At 47.2% G+C, this 21,596-nt stretch overlaps 1 protein-coding gene across 1 annotated transcript in view; it reads left to right on the forward strand.

Moving 5' to 3' along the window:
* Positions 1-21,596, forward strand: part of KIF24 (kinesin family member 24) — a 49,968-nt gene that overhangs the window by 937 nt on the left and 27,435 nt on the right. The window contains exons 2-5 of the mRNA XM_073618226.1: positions 11,895-12,504; positions 16,540-16,729; positions 17,384-17,481; positions 20,537-20,752. Of these exons, the coding sequence (XP_073474327.1) occupies positions 11,895-12,504; positions 16,540-16,729; positions 17,384-17,481; positions 20,537-20,752 (1,114 nt within the window). The remainder of the gene's footprint in view (positions 1-11,894; positions 12,505-16,539; positions 16,730-17,383; positions 17,482-20,536; positions 20,753-21,596) is intronic.

Below are 21,596 nucleotides of genomic sequence, written 5' to 3' on the forward strand. Positions count from 1 at the left end.
GGGGGGTGTGTAGAATGGGTTACTCTGGGGTGCCGGGGGGTGTGTAGGATGGGCTACTCTGGGGTGCCGGGGGGTGTGTAGGATGGGTTACTCTGGGGTGCCGGGGGGTGTGTAGGATGGGCTACTCTGGGGTGTCGGGGGGTGTGTAGGATGGGCTACTCTGGGGTGCCGGGGGGTGTGTAGGATGGGTTACTCTGGGGTGCCGGGGGGTGTGTAGAATGGGTTACTCTGGGGTGCCGGGGGGTGTGTAGAATGGGTTACTCTGGGGTGCCGGGGGGTGTGTAGAATGGGTTACTCTGGGGTGCCGGGGGGTGTGTAGAATGGGTTACTCTGGGGTGCCGGGGGGTGTGTAGAATGGGTTACTCTGGGGTGCCGGGGGGTGTGTAGAATGGGTTACTCTGGGGTGCCGGGGGGTGTGTAGAATGGGTTACTCTGGGGTGCCGGGGGATGTGTAGAATGGGTTACTCTGGGGTGCCGGGGGATGTGTAGAATGGGTTACTCTGGGGTGCCGGGGGGTGTGTAGAATGGGTTACTCTGGGGTGCCGGGGGGTGTGTAGAATGGGTTACTCTGGGGTGCCGGGGGGTGTGTAGAATGGGTTACTCTGGGGTGCCGGGGGGTGTGTAGAATGGGTTACTCTGGGGTGCCGGGGGATGTGTAGAATGGGTTACTCTGGGGTGCCGGGGGGTGTGTAGAATGGGTTACTCTGGGGTGCCGGGGGGTGTGTAGAATGGGTTACTCTGGGGTGCCGGGGGGTGTGTAGAATGGGTTACTCTGGGGTGCCGGGGGGTGTGTAGAATGGGTTACTCTGGGGTGCCGGGGGGTGTGTAGAATGGGTTACTCTGGGGTGCCGGGGGGTGTGTAGAATGGGTTACTCTGGGGTGCCGGGGGGTGTGTAGAATGGGTTACTCTGGGGTGCCGGGGGATGTGTAGAATGGGTTACTCTGGGGTGCCGGGGGATGTGTAGAATGGGTTACTCTGGGGTGCCGGGGGATGTGTAGAATGGGTTACTCTGGGGTGCCGGGGGATGTGTAGAATGGGTTACTCTGGGGTGCCGGGGGGTGTGTAGAATGGGTTACTCTGGGGTGCCGGGGGGTGTGTAGAATGGGTTACTCTGGGGTGCCGGGGGGATGTGTAGAATGGGTTACTCTGGGGTGCCGGGGGGATGTGTAGAATGGGTTACTCTGGGGTGCCGGGGGGATGTGTAGAATGGGTTACTCTGGGGTGCCGGGGGGATGTGTAGAATGGGTTACTCTGGGGTGCCGGGGGGATGTGTAGAATGGGTTACTCTGGGGTGCCGGGGGGATGTGTAGAATGGGTTACTCTGGGGTGCCGGGGGGATGTGTAGAATGGGTTACTCTGGGGTGCCGGGGGGATGTGTAGAATGGGTTACTCTGGGGTGCCGGGGGGATGTGTAGAATGGGTTACTCTGGGGTGCCGGGGGGATGTGTAGAATGGGTTACTCTGGGGTGCCGGGGGGATGTGTAGAATGGGTTACTCTGGGGTGCCGGGGGATGTGTAGAATGGGTTACTCTGGGATGCCGGGGGGGGTGTGTAGGAGGGGCTACTCTGGGGTGTAGGAGGGGCTACTCTGGGGTGTCGGGGGGTGTGTAGGATGGGCTGGAATTCTGTGGATAGGGTGGACTACTCTGGGGCGCTAGGGGAGGGGGAAGCTGGGTAGTGTGGGCTGCTGAGTTGGGCCACTTTGGGGTACCATGGGTAGGGCGTAGACACAAATAAAAACTTGACAGGGGTTCTAAAACCTCCTAAGAAACTATCCTAAGAAACAGTTAAAGCCTCTAAAGTGATATGAAGAGAAGCCCTTGAAATGAATGGTCCGCCCTGTGCATGTAGCTCAACAATGCACCAATAAAATGCATTGCCGTGTAATGAAGCCTTGGAGATCAGCACTGCTCACAGCTTCCTACAGGTGGCGCTGCAGTAAGTGGGATGGGTGGAGCTAGGCTCTGACTTTAACATCAAAAGTCAAGATGAACCTATCATTGCAGCTGGTTCTCCGGGGTGATTGGGGCACTCATGATGATGATGATGAGAGATCAGGAATAGTACAAGGAAAGGGTTACTGTAAGCTGTAACTTTATTCTGGATGTAGTGGAGGTGTAGGGGGGGATGGGGGGGCCTTGGCCATTTGCTGTGTGGGACAGCTGTTGGTATCAGCTGTGATATTCTGCGTTTAGCCTGTTATAATGGGAACACTGATATACTTGTCAGTGCACCAATAAGGCAATGCAGTGATCTGAGCTGTCCTCTGTATGTGGGGGTGCCGAGTCCTTCACTTCATAACAATTCTGACTGATTCATCCCACAATAAATGTTAGAAGTCCGGTTATCATCAGTCAGGTCACCTTTCATGTTTATCGAAAATCCAATAACCTGATTTAATTTGCTTCTCATGCAGCAGAAACACCTCTCTATATATCCTGAGTGTGTCCGCTTCTGGGTGTTCCAACACAATACAGTTCAGTAAATTGGGATTACTCAGAATGTGGATCATCCCCACACACTGGCAGAGCTGGTTTTTGTTCTGTGATGAAGTGTAAGAGTATAAACCTCTCGCTGACGGGGCGGCCGGAATTAAAAATGTAAAACATTTTACGTTCCAAAGCAACTTTTGAACCGTAGGTAGCCAGGAGTTGTCGCCTCTGATATGTAGGGTGGGCATCAGGAGTTGTCGCCTCTGATGTGTAGGGTGGGCACCGGGGGGTTGTCGCCTCTGATACGTAGGGTGGGCATCGGGGGGTTGTCGCCTCTGATACGTAGGGTGGGCATCGGGGGGTTGTCGCCTCTGATATGTAGGGTGGGCATCGGGGGGTTGTCGCCTCTGATGCGTAGGGTGGGCACCGGGGGGTTGTCGCCTCTGATGCGTAGGGTGGGCACCGGGGGGTTGTCGCCTCTGATGCGTAGGGTGGGCACCGGGGGGTTGTCGCCTCTGATGCGTAGGGTGGGCACCGGGGGGTTGTCGCCTCTGATGCGTAGGGTGGGCACCGGGGGGTTGTCGCCTCTGATGCGTAGGGTGGGCACCGGGGGGTTGTCGCCTCTGATGCGTAGGGTGGGCACCGGGGGGTTGTCGCCTCTGATGCGTAGGGTGGGCACCGGGGGGTTGTCGCCTCTGATGCGTAGGGTGGGCACCGGGGGGTTGTCGCCTCTGATGCGTAGGGTGGGCACCGGGGGGTTGTCGCCTCTGATGCGTAGGGTGGGCACCGGGGGGTTGTCGCCTCTGATGCGTAGGGTGGGCACCGGGGGGTTGTCGCCTCTGATGCGTAGGGTGGGCACCGGGGGGTTGTCGCCTCTGATGCGTAGGGTGGGCACCGGGGGGTTGTCGCCTCTGATGCGTAGGGTGGGCACCGGGGGGTTGTCGCCTCTGATGCGTAGGGTGGGCACCGGGGGGTTGTCGCCTCTGATGCGTAGGGTGGGCACCGGGGGGTTGTCGCCTCTGATGCGTAGGGTGGGCACCGGGGGGTTGTCGCCTCTGATGCGTAGGGTGGGCACCGGGGGGTTGTCGCCTCTGATGCGTAGGGTGGGCACCGGGGGGTTGTCGCCTCTGATGCGTAGGGTGGGCACCGGGGGGTTGTCGCCTCTGATGCGTAGGGTGGGCACCGGGGGGTTGTCGCCTCTGATGCGTAGGGTGGGCACCGGGGGGTTGTCGCCTCTGATGCGTAGGGTGGGCACCGGGGGGTTGTCGCCTCTGATGTGTAGGGTGGGCACCGGGGGGTTGTCACCAATACATAGAGCAGGTGTCGGGTGTTGTCGTCTCCAATATATAAAGCTTGAGATTATTTGATGTATAGAGCACCAATGCATAGATGCAGGAGTTGCCTCCTCTGATACTTAAAATGGGGATCAGGAGTTGTCTCCAATGTGCAGAGCAGGTGTCAGGAGTTGTCACCTCTGATGTGTAAGGTGGGCATCAGGGGTTGTTGCCACCGATGCATAGAGTAGGCATTAGGTGTTGTTACCTCTGATATGTGCAGTGGGCATCAGGAGTTGGTGTCACCAATGCATAGAGAGGGCACTAAGAGTTGTCACCTCTGATACGTAGAGTGGGCATCAGGAGTTGTCATCTTCAGTGCATAGAGCAGGTGCCAGGAGTTGTGTACACCAGGCGTTGTCACCACTGATCTGTAGAGTGGGCATCAGGAGTTGTCGCCAACGTGTAGAGCAGTTGTCGGTTGTCGACTCCCATGCTTACAGAGGGCTGCAGGAGCCATCAATGTGTATGATGATCAACTCCATGCAAGGAGAAAAAAAAGTTGTTTACTTTGTTCCTGTTCACACCAAAATGCTACATTGTGGTCTCAACTTGCTGCGGCGCATTGTGTTGAATGTAATGTCATTTTGTTATATTTCAATAAAGTAAAAAAAAAAAAAAAAAAAAAAGTGAACAGTGGATTGCATTATTAACATCACATTACAGTACTCATTAAACTATACACCAGCACACATATGTTTTATACAAAGCATAGCACGTGCAGGGGGGTGTGACTGACCCCCTAAATTGTGCTTTAAAGGGAAGCTGTGATGAAAAAATTACATAGGCTCCCATTGCTGACTTTGGTATTTCATCTGAAATGTTGGTTGCCTGGCCAGCTCTGGATTGAACACAAGCATGCAGCAAGTGAGAACTCCTGCCCTGCACGCTTGATTAAGGTCAGCTGCTTAGAAAGTATTGGAAGCTCCTCGATCAGTATGACCACCAGGAATATTGAGAAGGAGGGGATGAAAATGGCAGGCTACAGGTTTTTGTAAGGCGAACCACCCTAAAAGGTGGAGGATGCGGGTTCTGTATGACAAGGGAGGCCAGAATGTTTGGCCCCGTCCAGAACCAAGAGCCACTTCTGCAGTGTGCCCCACAGTTCTGTCACTATTAGTGGATCCCATTTCTCATCGATGGTCTCTGTGGCTGTAACTTTAGATTACAAAATAGACTTTACACGGCTTGTAGTGTTTGTAGGAGAGATTTCTGTTTTTTCTTTTTTTAGGTTGTGTAATTGTTCTGCTGTCATTGGCAGAGTACATGGTATATGTCACAATGCGAAATCTGTACTACCCTACGGCCCTTGTCTGTGACATAAATAACTGACATTTTTATTCAGAAAATAATTACTAGTCAGTGATGTGTAACTCAGCTATGACAACTGCAGGTAATCATCACAACTAGTCATAGGTAGTAATGCCGCCTCACCCTGGAATATAATATATTACATTATATACTGTATACATTTGTTATTGATAGCATAATTTATATTATTATTTTATCCTCTTCAGTTTGGGAAGATTTTACCCCCTTTATGACCAGGCCATTTTTTTTGCTATTCAGCACTGCACTACTTTAACTGGTAATTGTGCAGTTATGCAGCGCTGTACCCAAACAAAAAATACATCATTGTTTTTCACACAAATATTGTTTTCTTTTGGTGTAAGGCAAACTGATCACCGCTGGTTTTTTTTTTTTTTTTTTTTTTTTTTTTTTTTTTTTTTGAGATCTACAGTAGATAAAAAAAAAAGAATCTTGGGAAAATAACCCCAATATTTTTTACATCCTGCTATAAAACACATCCAATAAAAAAAAAAAGGAAAAAAATCAAATTTCTTCATAAATTTCAGCCAAAATTATTTCTCTAATATGTTTTAGTAAAAAAAAAAAAAAGAGTGTATATTGATTGGTTTGTGTGAAAGTTGTGGCACCTACAAAAAAAAAAAAAAAAAAAAATATATATATATATAATTTTTTTTTTTTTTTTTTTTAATTACCTGTACTACTAATGGCGGTGATCAGCGGCTTATAACAGAACTGCGATAGTGTGGCGGGGAAAACTGAATGACACTGGCTGGGAAGGGGTTAAAAAACCCCGAGGGCTTTCACACTGGAGCGATGCGCTGGCAGGACGGTAAAAAAAGTCCTGCCAGCAGCATCTTCGGAGCGGTGTGTATACCGCTCCTTCACCGCTCCTGCCCATTGAAATCAATGGGACGGCGCGGCTATACCGCCGGCAAAGCGCCTTTGCGGTGGTATTTAACCCTTTCTCGGCTGCTAGCGGGGGGTAACACCGCCCCGCTAGCGGCCGCATACCGACGGTAAAACGCCGCTAATAATAGTGGCGTTTTACCGCCGACGCCGCCCCCACCCCAGTGTGAAAGGGCTCTAAGAGATCTCTGTTTCTAGTCCTTTGCAAGGATGAGAATCTGACAAATCACTCCCCTCTGTACAGAGCTCTGTGTTGTTTACCAACATAAGAGCTCTGGGCTGTGATTGGACACAGCTGATCAACAGGCCTCGATCGTGAATCATTGGCCAGGACTCCCGCTGTGTACAATCACATCAGGTGCCGGCCCAGGGGCATGCATGCACACACCCAAAACCAGGAAGTAGGCAGCAAAGTACGTACGGGTACGCTGCTCTGCCTACAGGTTCTAAGTGGTTAAAATATATATAATCTCTATTTCTCACAAAAGTGAGTACACCCCTCACTTGCTACAATGTAAAGTAGTGAGTGTACAGCTTGTATAACAGTGTACATTTGCTGTCCCCTCAAAATAACTCAACACACAGTCATTAATGTCTAAACAACTGGCAACAAAAGTGAGTACACCCCTAAGTGAAAATGTTTAAATTTGGCCACCTTTATTTTCCAGCACTGCCTTAACCCTCTTAGGCATGGAGTTCACCAGAGCTTCACAGGTTGCCACTAGAGTCCTCTTCCACTCCTCCATGATGACATCACAGAGCTGGTGGATGTTAGAGACTTTGTGCTCCTCCACCTTCCGATTGAGGATGTCCCACAGATGATCAATAGGGTTTAGGTCTGGAGACATGCTTGGCCAGTCCATCACCTTTACCCTCAGCTTCTTTAGCAAGGCACTCGTCTTGGAGGTGTGTTTGGAGTCATTATGTATATCTGGTTGCCGCCACACACACTTGACACCATCTGAACCAAATACGTTTATCTTGGTCTCATCAGACCACAGGACATGGTTCCAGTAATCCATGTCCTTAGTCTGCTTGTCTTCAGCAAACTGTTTGAAGGGACAGCAAATTTAAACTGTTATACAAGCTGTACACTCACTACTTTACATTGTAGCAAAGTGTCATTTCTTCAGTGTTGTCACATGAAAAGATAGAATAAAAGATTTTCAAAAATGTGAGGGGTGTACTTACTTTTACAGTGTTTATATACAGTAGACATAAAAAGTCTACACACCCCTGTTAGAATGTCAGGTTTCTGTGATGTAAAAAAAAATGAGACCAAGATAAATCATTTCAGAACATTTTCCACCTTTTACTGCGACCTATAAACTGTACAACTCAGTTGAACAACAAACTGAAATCTTTTAGGTGGAGAGAAGCAAAAATAAAAAACTAGAGTAATATGGTTGCATAAGTGTGCACACCCTTACACTTGGGCCTCATTCACACGAGGCGGATCCGCTCAGCGGAGTTCACCAGCTCAGCAGGAGATCTTTCCGTTGATCACCATTGAGCCGGCGGATGACAGGTCCGTCTCTTCTCACTGAGCGGGGAGGGGCCTGTCAGAGCTCCGCTGCAGCAGTATGTCCGTTTTTCGTCAGTTCTCATTCGATCTGCCAAGATGGATGACGAACGTATGGCGATATCGCCATACGTCTGTCTTCAGCGGATCGGATGGCAGACTGGTGTCAGTGGACACATCTCCGCTGACATCCGGCTCCCCATAGGAGTCAATGGATGGCCCACTCGGAGCCGCCTGAAAAACAGACAGGCGGATCTGAGTGGGCTTGCCGTGTGAAAGGGGGCTAATACTTTGTTGAAGCACCTTTTTGATTTTATTACAGCACTCAGTCTTTTTGGGTATGAGTCTATCAGCATGGCACATCTTGACTTGGCAATATTTTGCCCACTTTTCTTTGCAAAAACACTCCAAATCTGTCAGATTGCGAGGACCTCTCCTGTGCACAGCCCTCTTCAGATCACCCCACAGATTTTCAATGGGGTTCAGGTCTGGGCTCTGGCTGGGCCATTCCAAATCTTTAATCTTCTTCTGGTGAAGCCATTCCTTTGTTGATTTGGATGTATTCTTTGGGTCGTTGCTGAAAGATGAAGTTCCTCTTCATGTTCAGCTTTCTAGCAGAAGCCTGAAGGTTTTGTGCCAATATTGACTGGTATTTGGAACTGTTCATCATTCCCTCTACCTTGACTAAGACCCCTGTTCCAGCTGAAGAAAAACAGCCCCAAAGCATGATGCTGCCACCACCATGCTTCACAGTGGGTATGGTGTTCTTTTGGTGATGTGCAGTGTTTTTTTTTGTGCCAAACATATCTTTTGGAATTATGGCCAAAAAGTTCAACCTTGGTTTCATCAGACCATAACACATTTTTCCCACATGCTTTTGGGAGACTTCAGGTGTGTTTTTGCAAAATTTTGCTCGGTTTGGATGTTCTTGGTAAGAAAAGGCTTCCGTCTTGTCACTCTATCCCATAGCCCAGACATATGAAGAATACGGGAGATTATTGTCACATGTACCACACAGCCAATACTTGCCAGATATTCCTGCAGCTCCGTTAATGTTGCTGTAGGCCTCTTGGCAGCCTCCCTGACCAGTTTTCTTCTCATCTTTTCATTCAATTTTGGGGAGTCGTCCAGTTCTTGGTAATGTCTCTGTTGTGCCATATTTTCTCCACTTCATGATGACTGTCTTCACTGTGTTCCATGGTATATCTAATGCCTTGGAAATACTTGTGTACCTTCTCCTGACTGATACCTTTTAATAATGAGATCCCTCTGATGCTTTGGAAGCTCTGTGGACCATGGCTTTAGCTGTAGGATGCGACTAAGAAAATACCAGGAAAGACCTACTAGAACAGCTGAACTTTATTTGGGGTTCATAAGTGGCACTTTAAATGATGGCAGGTGTGTACTGACTCCTATTTAACATGAGATTGCTTAATTCTGAACACCGCTACATCCCAAATTATAAGAGGGTGTACACACGCAGCTATATACCTAATTTCAGAGCACCGCACGGCGCTCACGTGACCGGCCGCCTCTATCCTCTCTTGATCGCCCCCTAGTGTTAACCCCTTCCCTGCCAGTGACATTTATACAGTAATCAGTGGCTAGTTTTAGCTCTGATCACTGTGTAAATGTCAGTGGTCCCAAAAAAGTGCCCGATCTGTCTGCTGCGATGTCGCAGTCCCGATCAAAATCACAGATCTCAGCCATTACTAGTGCAAAAAAAATGCCATAAATCTAGCCCCTATTTTGTAGACACTTGCGCAAACCAATCGATGTACGCTTATTGCTATATTTTTGGGGAAAAAAATAAAAATTATTGTAGAAGAGTGTGTGTGTATGTGTGTGTGTGTGTGTGATAGATTTCTATCTATCTATCTCCATCTCTCTGTATCTATCTCTCTATCTATCTATCTCTATCTATATCTCTATCATCTCTATCTATCTCTCTATCTCTCTGAGAGAGAGATAGATATATATAGATATATATATATATATATATATATAGATATAGATATATATATATATATATATATATATATATATATATATATATATATATATATATATATATATATATAATAATATCAGCCTGGTCTGCATGTATATACATCCTGCCTAGGAACGCCCCACTCCTCCAGACTGACACCCACCCATTTTCTTGATATTTGCATAACGCCTACCAAGAGCCACCCCACTGTTTGCATGCATCAGTACTCTTGAGAGGAGTATAGAGACAGGGTGCTGTGATGATTTTAGGAAGCTATGTACAGCACCCTGCCAGCCCCCTCCCAACAGCCATGATCTGCCTGCATTGCATAGAGAGACACAGAGGCCCTGTGACTTTAAAGTGCTGTTTTTTTGTTATTACTGGTACATGTATCCCTCTTGGGAGATTTCCCCCTCCCCTCCGGACTTGATGACAGCTGTCAACGGTGAGACTTCCAATTGTCTCAGATACAGGGGTCAGGGGAAAGCATGGACGGGGGGTAGCGGAAACATGCCAAAAAAAAAAAAGAGTTGTGGCCGGGGGTTTACATTACAGATCCCTAATAATATAATGTCCAGCAGGCAGAGATGATGAAAGGATATTTCTATGTGTGATGAGGGAGTGACAGCTGTTATCCCGGGTGATCGGTGACACCAGCAGTTCTGTGGTTTGGAGTACAAATCCCCCCCCCCCCCCCCCCTCTATTCTATACACTGAGATCCGTCATCCAGGGACAGCTGAGTGTCCCACTCCCTCCGCATAGTCCTTTCATCTTCTGCAGAATACCAATATAAAGCTGTTATAGGTAATAATGACCCCCCCCACCCATCCATCTATAAATTAGGATGCAGCTTGAAGGACGACGTGGGTGGGGACAGATACTTTTTATCAATGAGGAAATCTAGACATGCCTAAATACATTTATGGGAGTTGTATGGGAGGGGGAACTCTAATGGGGACTCTCATGCCAGTGGGACTCTGATGGGGATTCTCGTAAAGCCCTAAACACACTATTAGATTTTCTGCAGATTTTTGTCTTCAGATTTACCAAAACCATGTAGTGCAAGGGCCTGCCTGATTGCATACAAATTGAAACTCTTAGGTTTGACATCATATTATATGGTTTTGGTAAATCTGTAGACAAAAATCTGCAGAAAATCTCATAGTGTGTATGGGGCTTAAGGGAGACGTATGATGGAGGACTCTGACGTAAGGGAGACGTATGATGGAGGACTCTGACGTAAGGGAGACGTATGATGGAGGACTCTGACGTAAGGGAGACGTATGATGGAGGACTCTGACGTAAGGGAGACGTGTGATGGGGGGACTCTGACGTAAGGGAGACGTGTGATGGAGGACTCTGACGTAAGGGAGACGTGTGATGGGGGGACTCTGACGTAAGGGAGACGTGTGATGGGGGGACTCTGATGTAAGGGAGATGTGTGATGGGGGGGACTCTGACGTAAGGGAGACGTGTGATGGGGGGACTCTGATGTAAGGGAGATGTGTGATGGAGGACTCTGACGTAAGGGAGACGTGTGATGGGGGACTCTGACGTAAGGGAGACGTGTGATGGAGGACTCTGACGTAAGGGAGACGTGTGATGGGGGGACTCTGATGTAAGGGAGATGTGTGATGGGGGACTCTGACGTAAGGGAGACGTGTGATGGAGGACTCTGACGTAAGGGAGACGTGTGATGGGGGGACTCTGATGTAAGGGAGACGTGTGATGGGGGACTCTGACGTAAGGGAGACGTGTGATGGAGGACTCTGACGTAAGGGAGACGTGTGATGGAGGACTCTGACGTAAGGGAGACGTGTGATGGGGGACTCTGACGTAAGGCAGACGTGTGATGGGGGACTCTGATGTAAGGGAGACGTGTGATGGGGGGGACTCTGATGTAAGGGAGATGTGTGATGGGGGCTCCTATGGGGATTTTTTCAGCCCACAAATATTTGTAGAAGTCGCTGGCCCTCATAATGAAACATTTGGAGACCTCCTGTTCTGGATGGACATCCACCTATTAAGGTATTTTGATCTATTTGCATAGCTCCGCCCAGGAGCCAGCCTACTGCTTGCATCAGGACCGAGGGCTCTTGAGGAAGGAGAGTACTGAGGCACAGGGTGCTGTGATGTTGCTGGCCCCTCCCACCAGCTATGATCTGCCTGCATTGCATAGAGAAGCACAGAGACCCAGTGATGATACGTAATGACAGTGGAAAGGTTTTATATAAAAATGTCATTAGTGTGTTTTGAGGGGAGAAATGAGGAACCAGGGAAGGCAAAATATAATCAGACTAAGCTTCAGGAATACCATTGTCTCTCTCCTCATCCCATGTTTTATGTGATGTACACTGACAATGTTGGGTAATTCTCTTTGTCCTTTTTACTTTTCAGGAGAGAAGTTGGAATTTGTGGCCATGGCCTCCTGCCTTCTGGAGTGTCTGTGCGAGGCGGAGCTGCAGCGGTATTACCCTCATTTTGTTGCCATTGGACTGCAGAAGGTGGAGGAACTGGCTTCCGTGACCATGAAGGACTACTCCAAGCTGGGGGTTCACAACATGGAGGACCGCAAGCGTCTCTTCCAGCTGATCAAGATCATCCAAAGCGTGTCGGAGGAGGACAGAGAGGAGAGGACACCCCTCCAGCCTGGCTGTGTCTACCTCCAGCCCCAGACTAATAGATGGGCCACCAGGAGGCAGCTGCAGTTTGATGATGTCTATGACCAGGGCAGCGGTGGCTTTTCATCACCAGAGATCCTATCGTATCCTCAGCCTAAGAAATGCTCGGCGGAACCAACAGTGAGAGCGCCACCTACTGAGCAGTCTCATGGTCAGAAGATCCTCACAATGCAGGGGGGAGAAGAACCCAGCTCCGCTGCTAGTGTGCCTTCCTGTAAAGCAATGCGTGGCTTGGCACCAAGATCTAAAGACAGTGAGGGCCCTGCGATCCACAGAGTAATGCATGTATCGGGATATAATTACGGGGTGCCACAGACATGTGCGCGGTAAGAATTGGCCAAGTCATGACAATTTAAATGTAATATTTGCATTATTATTGGTTACAAAGACTGGTTAGGCAGTTCAAAGAGCCCTCGAAGGTGCCTTTTGGGGGTGTAGGCATAAAAAAAGAGCACCTCAGTAAACATCCAAGAGCATTTGTTTTATCCAACACGTTTCAGGAGCTGTAAGGCCCCCCTAATCAGGTCTTAAACTCATTGTTTTTACATGGATGTTGAACTTGTATGGGTTAATGGAGGACTAATAGGGCTAAAGTAGGCATGTCAAAACTCCATTTTATTGCAGCCCACATCAGCATTATGGTTGCCATCAAAGGTCCATTGATATCTGTAAGACTAGAGCACCCCAATCCCCCTTACATCAGTTGTCATAAGCGCCCCACCCACCCACCATCAGAAGTCAAGAGTCCCCCACCCCTCCCCTTTCATCACAGTGCAATCCCCTTACCTTGTGCTTCTGCCGGGAAGGAGCTTGGAAACAGAGCAGGGTCTGGAGGAGGACCACTGGAGGGCTGCAGTCAGCTACCGGAGTCTGCTGAATGCTGAGACCAGTGGAGGTCGGAGACGAGGGGGTGCTGTGGCTGCACAGAGGCACAGGATGTGTAGGTGTTATGTTCTCCTCTCTGCTGTAGAAGCCAGAGACAAGAGGGTAGAGGAGTTCTGTCCTCCTGTCTGCTGCCAACTGCTGAGGTGAGGGGGACGGAGATGTGAAGGGTGCCACAGCTGCAGGAGAGGAGTGCAGGCCTTGTGTTTGATGCATGTGAGCTAAAGTATGCTCTTGGAATAAAGAAGCCATTTTTTTTTTTTTTTTTTGAGTTTGGGTTAGCCCTCTATTTACCCATAAGATTACAACACAATATTCATATCATACCCTATGAAGGGGAAAGCCTATGGCCCCTGAAACTTGTTGCCTTTTGGTCTTATTTTGAAATGAGTAGCCTTGGAATCCTAATTCTTTGATGTGGCAGCCTTGTTTTCCCGCAACTTTCCAGGATTTAGTTGCTGTCTGTGTCCCTGTTGGAAAGAGAGATATAAAAAAAAAAAAAAGTATGGTAAAAACCAGAATTGAAAGACGTTGGTGTACCAAAGCACTCCATCATGGCTGGTTAGGGACGGTGGTCCAATTCCCTTTAGCCCAGGTTAGGAACTCAAGTGAGTCTCTAAACCTGGTCCAGGTCCCATTTCCTGTGTCGGCAACCATTCCAGGCTTCTGATAGACTAGTTCAGTTGCCCATTCCCCAAGGGAGGGTATAGAAGTCGATTTCCAGTGTCGAGGAATGACGGTTCTGACTGCAGTGAGGAAGTGTCTAAGCCAGACTTTCTCAACCTTTTCAACACAGAGGAACCCTTGAAAAAACCTTTCGGTCTCAGGGAACCCCTGTTAAAAATGGCTATATCTACAACTCATGATAGATTGGTGTAATGGTCAGTGAAAGAGTGCTCCTTACATCCTATGGTCTTGGGGAAGAATTTCCCCTCTACAGATATCTAAAAAGATCATTGGTGTCACTGGGAACTTATCTGAGAAGGAAAAATTGGTCATTGCTCAAGGAACCCCTAGCAACCATTGGAGGAACCCTTGTTGAGAAACCCTGGTCTAAGCACATCTTCTTTCACTGACTGAAGAGGTCCAGCAATAATGGACAGGAGAGCCACCCTGGGTGATGGTTGTATAAAGTTGTCTGTTAGTTTACAGCAGAGGTCTCCAAACTGCAGCTCGCGGGCCGAATGTGGCCCTTTCTTTGCCTTTATCTGGCCTTCAGGGCACTATTCAATAGGGTAGTATTCCTCCCACTGACACCAGAGATGAGGAACCAATTTTCCCACTGACACCAGTGATGGGGCGCAATTCCTCACACTGACACCAATGATGTAATTTCTTTACTCCCACTGGCCACCAAGCCTATGGTATTGTTTACTCCCACCGATATCAGGGCATTTTCAACTCCCACTGGCCACAGTCCGGCCCTTCTAAAGTTTGGAGGGCAGTAAACCTGCCCTTTTGTTTTCGAAAGTTTGGAGACCCCTGGTTTACGGTATAGATCAAAAATGTGTTTCCAGAACATCACCAACATATATCTGGTATATCGTGGTTGAAGTGATGTAGGACAGAGGGACATCTATACCATCTACAGTAGATACCAATTTATACCCTTTTTCCTGGGTTTTCGTGGCTAGTGATATTTTGTGGGTAAGGATAAAGCATTTTTGCCAATCCGAAAGGGAGAGGGTCTGCTGAAGATCTTTTTCCTAGTTTCGTGTAAACAGGGGAAGGTCTGGATGTGCCAACGTCATAAGGATAGAGTGTACAGTAAGGAAACCGTATGTACAGGTGGTTCCTTCTGGATAAGCGGAGATTCAAAGCTGGTTGGTTCAGTAAGGATGTCTAATGCCGCGTACACACAAGCGGACTTTTCGACGGACTGAACTACGAAGGACTTTTCAACGGAGTTCCAACGAAACTGACTTGCCTAAACACGATCACAAGTCCGACCTGATTCGAACGTGATGACGTACGACCGGACTAGAATAAGGAAGTTCATAGCCAGTAGCCAATAGCTGCCCTCGTGTCGTTTTTGGTCCGTCGGACTAGCATACAGAAGAACAAATTTTTCGATAGGACTCAAGTCCGTCGGAAAGATTTGAAACATGTTCTATTTCTAAAGTCCGTCAGATTTTTCTACAGAAAAGGTCCGATGAAGCCCACACGCGATCAAATTGTCTGGCGGATTCGTTCCGTCGGACCTTGGCTGTCAAAGTCCGGTCGTGTGTACACGGCATTAGGGTGTTGGGATTGATCGTATACGTTCTTTTTTTTTTTTTTCTCAATAAATTTACATTTTTTAGCTTGCGTCAGCAATGGCAGCCCACATAATCCCTCAATAGCTGTTTCTATTCAGTCATCGAAAGGACACTTGAAGAGACTCTGTTTAATGTAATGAAGAGACTCTGTGCATTTAATGTAATGTAACAAACCGGTAAAATCCTCCCTTATGTAGACCTCCAAAAACCCCGGGACTGCTGCTGGGTGCCGCCATCTTGAAGGTGGAGTCAGCTGCCCAGCAGATTCAGAGCTGTCACTCAAGTGACACTGAATAGTATTCCCCTTCACTCCACCCCTGACCACTAGATAAAAGATTATGTAGGAAGGTGAGGGGAAAGGTGGAGGCGCTGGGCCAGCACAGACAGTAATTGGATACTCCCAGAAGAAAGGGGGCAATGGTTTAAGGAGGGAGAGAGCTGTGCTGAGGGGGAGAGGGCTATGATGTGCAAAGAGGGAGAGGGCTGTGCTAGGTAGTCCAAATTCAGATTTTTTTTTTTTTTTTTTTTGTCCAAGTCCAGAGGCACATTGTAAGTCAATAAGTAATAATGTATAGGAAAGAAAAACACTGAAGTATGCATTTATAATACTGTCTTTTTTAATATATATGTGTGTGTGTGTGTGTGTGTGTGTGTGTGTGTGTGTGTGTATATATAACGCACACCCCAATTTTAGGAGGGACGTTTTTAAGGTAAAAAAATTACGTTTTAAATAGAGAACTTTGAAGCACAATTAGGGTCACAGCTCATCAATGCACCCTGCTCAGTGCCCATCTGCAGCCTCTGAATTGCCCATCATTGCAGCCTCGCCAGTGTTGGATTATCCCTGCTGTCTCCGAGGGAAGAGAAGGAGTGAGCGCCGCTGAGTTACACAGAGCCGCCATCTCCTGTATACCCGGCGCTCCGTCACTCACAGCCACGCCTCCTCGGCCTGCTCATATGATAGACAGAACAGTGGCCCAATGCGGGACACAGGAGATCGCGGCTCTATTTAATTCAGCGGCGCTCGATCCTCTTCCCTTTAGAGACAGCAGGGATTGGTGTATAACACGCACCCACAATTTTCCCCTGATATTAAGGGGGAAAAAAATGCCTGTTATACACCGATAAATACGGTATATATATTTTTTATTTTTACCCTCAAATAAGTATATCCAGGGTACTTCAATTTCTAATGTGTTTTTTGTCCTATGTCCTGGACAGGCCGAACTCCGCGGAGAAGGAAGGCCCCTGGACAGACAGCGATAAAATCCGAGTCTGTGTCCGTAAACGTCCGCTGGGTTTAAGAGAGGAGAGACGCGGCGAGGTGAGCGTGGTGACTGTGGATGGTCGTGAAACCGTTGTGATTTATGAGAAGAAAGAAGCCGTGAATCTGAAAGAATACATTCTGCAGGTATAGTGTGACAGACTACGGCTCTGCAGTGCTCATTTGGCTTGTAAGTAGTCATTTTGGCCCCCATGCTTCTTAATGAAGTCAGCTTTCCCTCTGCCTTTCATTCTTCCTTGCAATACTGCTACATCTATTTATTTATTTATTTTTATTTTTCTTCTGAAAAAGTGGTTCTAAAGGCACAGAGCAGTTTCTTGCCTCCTTTTCTGGGGTTCCCTGTCGGCACTATGCTTAATTTTAATAACATTGAAAAAAAAAAAAAAAGCGACAGTGTGATGTAACACACCAGTAGTCACAATGGGGTTTGATTTTCTAAAACTGGAGAGTACAAAATCTGGTGCAGCTCTGCATAGAAACCAATCAGCTTCCAGAAGGGGAGGGAATGCATTTAAGGTGAAAAGTCTTCAGAACCACTTTAAGACACAATATTTTAAGTGATATTATTAACTTACAGTAGTTGTGACTGGTTTGCTTTAAGCTGATCACATACACAGGTCTAAAAATCAGTTTCATAAGACTAAATTGCCTTTAAAGGCAGAGCTTCCCTTTTAATGACAGAGGTTCCGGAGTGAGTTTATGTAACTGAGATTTTAATTTGCAATTCTTCTTTGTGCTTTATTTTAATTTTGCATTACATTATTTATTTTTACGTTTCAGCATGTATTTTATTTTGATGAAGTTTTTAGCGAGACGTTGACCAATCAGGATGTGTACATGAAGACAGCGCAGCCGCTTATTCAGCATGTTTTCAACGGGTAGGGGACATTACTTCATGCTCTCTATTTTGTCTTCCATTTATGCTGCACAAAAAAAGAAAAATAAGACGCTAACATATGTTTCTGCAACCTAAAATGATTGTGTATATGTGTGTATGTATGTGTATGTATGTGTATGTGTATATATATATATATATATATATATATATATATATATATATATATATATATATATATATATATATATATATATATATATATATATATATATATATAATCTGGCAGGCTGCTGTCTCTCTCTCAAGAGCTCTCAGCCCTGATGCAAGCAGTGGGCTTATTCTTAGGAGGAATTATGCAAATATTGACATACCTTAATGGGAGGGAGTCAGTTTGGAAGTGTTGGCGTTCCAGGGCAGGCCCCCCCCCGGTGAGATTCTGAGCCTCTATGATTGAAAGAACTTAAATCCAATGATTTGAAAGGTTCAGGCCAGGAGCAGTCAGGTTGGGGAGGAAAGGGCTAGATGAGGAAATGAGGTGGGCTCATGAGAAGCTCACAATGTGCAGTGAAATCGAAGAAGGCCTTTTCAGAACAGGAGTGGATCCAGTACAACTGTGCAAGACTGAAGGGAAGGTCGGCGATCAGATTTAAAACCATGTGAATAATAGCTATTTATTGTAAGTAGCAATTGTCACTTTTGCTGGACAGCTTGTTACAGGAAGTGGAAATGAGCAGATCTCCTGGCAGGATCAACGGGAAATAATTAGGAGGGTAGGGGGACTTAAAAATAAACAAACTTAATATTAAAGGGGTTGTAAAGTCTCAAGGTTTTTCACATTCTATGTATTAAGGTGAAAAACCTTTTGTGCTGCAGCAGCCCCCCCTTTTACTAACCTGAACCCATTCGTTCCAGCCACAAGCCCAGCAGCTCCAGCCACTGTCTCTGTCCTCATTGGATAGATTGATTGAAGCAGGAGCCATTGGCTCCCACTGCTGTCAATCATTTCCAGTGACACGGGAGCATGAGAGGGGGGGGGGGGGGCGCACAGCAGCGGGACTTGTGAGTGTACCCCCATGGACAGTGGCTCTCCATGGGGGCACCCGATGAAGAGGAGGGGCCAAGAGCGCTGCCGGGGCACTTCAGAAGAGAAGGATCGAGGCTGCTCTGTGCAAAACCCTTGAACAGAGCAGGTAAGTATAACATGTTTGTAACCACTTCTGCACCGCCCACCGTGGCTATACACCGATACGTTGACATAAATACCGAGGTTATGACAGCAGATAGCTGCCATAACCCCGGTATTTTTTTCAATGGCGGGTGGTCCACTTTAAGATAAAAGTGTTCTCCGTGACAGATTCACCGCAAGATCACTTTTATTGGCCGCGGGAGAGGTGCCTCCCCCTCCCACCACTTACCAGATCCATCGGTAGCGGCGGAGACGATCCAATGCTTTCCCCTGAGAGGCAGGAAATTTAGTGAGGGAATGATGGCCCCCACTCTGCTCTATGTATGGCCTTGGAGGACAGGAGCAACGTGAAACATCACTTCTGCCTCCCGGCCTTAAAGGGACTATTTTTTTTTTTTTTTTGCTTTTAAGTGTAAATGTGAGATCTGAGGTCTTTTTGACCCCAGATCTCACATTAGAGGTCCTGTCATGCTTTTTTCTATTACAAGGAATGTAAAAATTCCTTGTAATAGGAATAAAAGTGATCCATTTTTTTTTTTTTTTAAAGGACAGTATAAAAAAAATAAAATAATTTAAAGTGTCCTGTCCCTCCGTGCTCACGCGCAGAAGCGAACGCATACCTATGTCGCACCCACATATGAAAACAGTGTTAAAACCACACATGTGAGATATCGCCACAATCGTTAGAGCGAGAGCAATAATTCTAGCACTAGACCTCCTCTGTAACTCTAAACGGGTAACCTGTAGAAATTTTCAAACATCGCCTATGGAGATTTTTAAGTGCCAAAGTTTGTCGCCATTCCACGAGCGAGCGCAATTTTGAAGCGTGACATGTTGGGTATCCATTTACTTGGTGTAATATTATCTTTCACAATATAGAAAAAAATTGGGCTAGCTTTACTGTTTTTTTTTTTTTTCTTATTTTTTAATTCAAAAAAGTGTATTTTTTCCCAAAAAATTGCGTTTGTAAGACCGCTGTGCAAATACGGTGTGACAATGTATTGCAACGACTGCCATTTTATTCTCTAGGGTGTCTGAAAAAAAAATATAATCTTTGGGGGTTCCAAGTAATTTTCTAGCAAAAAAAAAATCTGATTTAAACTTGTAAACAACAAGTGTGAAAAATAGGCCCGGTCCCTTTAAAGCAGAATTCCACCCAAAAGTGTAACTTCTGCTCATTTGTCTCCTCCCCCCCTCTGGTGCCACAATTGTCACCTTTGGGGGGATCCTGTTCCCACTTCCGGGAGTCCAGGCCGCGGCCCGTGACATCACCGCAGGGCTCCTCCTTCCTGTCACTGGGCCAGTAGGAGAGAGGAGCGGGGCCTCACGCATGTGCAGTAGTGTTCCCGGCGTGAAGCCATAAGGCTACACTGCTGGGTACCCTTACCCACAATGGCGGCGGCAGCACCCGACAGCTGATGGAAACATCAGCTACGGTGCCGACATTGCTGGACTCCAGGACAGGTAAGCGTCCTATTATTAAAAGCCAGCAGCTGCAGTATATGTAGCTGCTGGCTTTTAATTTTTTTATTATTTATTTATTTTTTTTTTTTTTGGTCGGAACACCGCTTTAAGTGGGGAAAAACAAAACAAAAAAATGAACCTTTTACAATCGCTTTTAGGCAAAAAAGTGAAAGCGCCTCTCTGCGGCTGCATGGAGATGTACAGAATCTGGCAGAGGTGTTCTGTCCTCTCTGCTGAGACAAGGTGAGGGTGGAGACGAGGGGGGTGCCGCAGCTGCAGAAGAAGTGATAGGGCCACATGAAATGACCGGGCAGGTTGGAATCGGCCCGCGGGTCTTGTGTTTGACAGGTGTGCTCTAAATCTAAGGATGGGAAAGTTGTGATACATTGAATTTTGTTGTGGGGGTTTAGATACTTTAAATCTAAGAGCTGTTTCTGTATTTTAGCGGCAATGCAACGTGTTTTGCCTATGGGCAGACCGGTGCAGGGAAAACGTACACCATGATTGGTACCCAGAAGAACCCCGGACTGTACGCTCTGGCCGCCAGAGACATCTTCAAGCTGCTGGAATCGGCTCAGCCATCCAAAGACCTTTCGGTGTGGATCAGCTTTTATGAAATCTACTGTGGACAGCTCTATGACTTGTTAAACGGGAGGAAAAGGTAAAGGGTGCATATGTGTTGGTAACCTACAGAACAGGTGATAAGTGAAACAGATTTGGTTGGATTATTGAAAATTGGAATTGATTTTGTAAAACCTTCCAATCCTGGCCCAGGGATCACAGCAAGGACAATAAAGGGTTGTGTTCCACACACCCCAACCCCATTCTACAAGACTCCTCACTATACCTTTTTTTTTTTTTTTTTCTTTTTTGCGCACAGGTTTATATGCATTTACAATATCGAATTTCAGCTCCACTGATGCCAGATCCCACTTAGTCATCCACAGCTTTCTGTGCTGTGAAAATAGACATGATTTTGACTATTTAAAGCGGAGTTCTACCCAAAAATGGAACTTCCACTGTATGGTCCCCCCCTCCGTTGTCACATTTGGCACCTTTCAAGGGGGAGGGGGGAGCAGATACCTGTCGTCTAATACAGGTATTTGCTACCACTTCTGGCGAAAGATCGCCGCAGCATCCGCGGCGATCTACGTCATGACCGGCCCCGCCTCCGTCTCCCCCTTGACAGCTCAGTCACTGTGCTGGGAAACGCGTAGTAAGAGTTTTTTTCTCAGCCCAGAAAGCTCTGCGGCACATGGATGCATGTATTCGGTGTGTAACCATTACAACCCACCTTCTTTACCATCACACTTGGGCAGTCAGAGGTTAAAATGGTTGTAATCCCTTAGACCCCTATTTACACTGGGGCGCTTTGCAAGCGCTACATCGCTAAAAAATAGCGCCTGCGAAACCCCCTGAAAGTGCCGCTGCTTTGTCTCCAAAGTGAAAGCCCCGAGGGCTTTCACACTGGAGCGGTGCGCTGTCAGGATGGGAAAAAAAGTCCT

Source organism: Aquarana catesbeiana, linkage group LG01 (genome assembly GCF_042186555.1).
Source record: "Aquarana catesbeiana isolate 2022-GZ linkage group LG01, ASM4218655v1, whole genome shotgun sequence".
Lineage (NCBI taxonomy): Eukaryota > Metazoa > Chordata > Amphibia > Anura > Ranidae > Aquarana > Aquarana catesbeiana.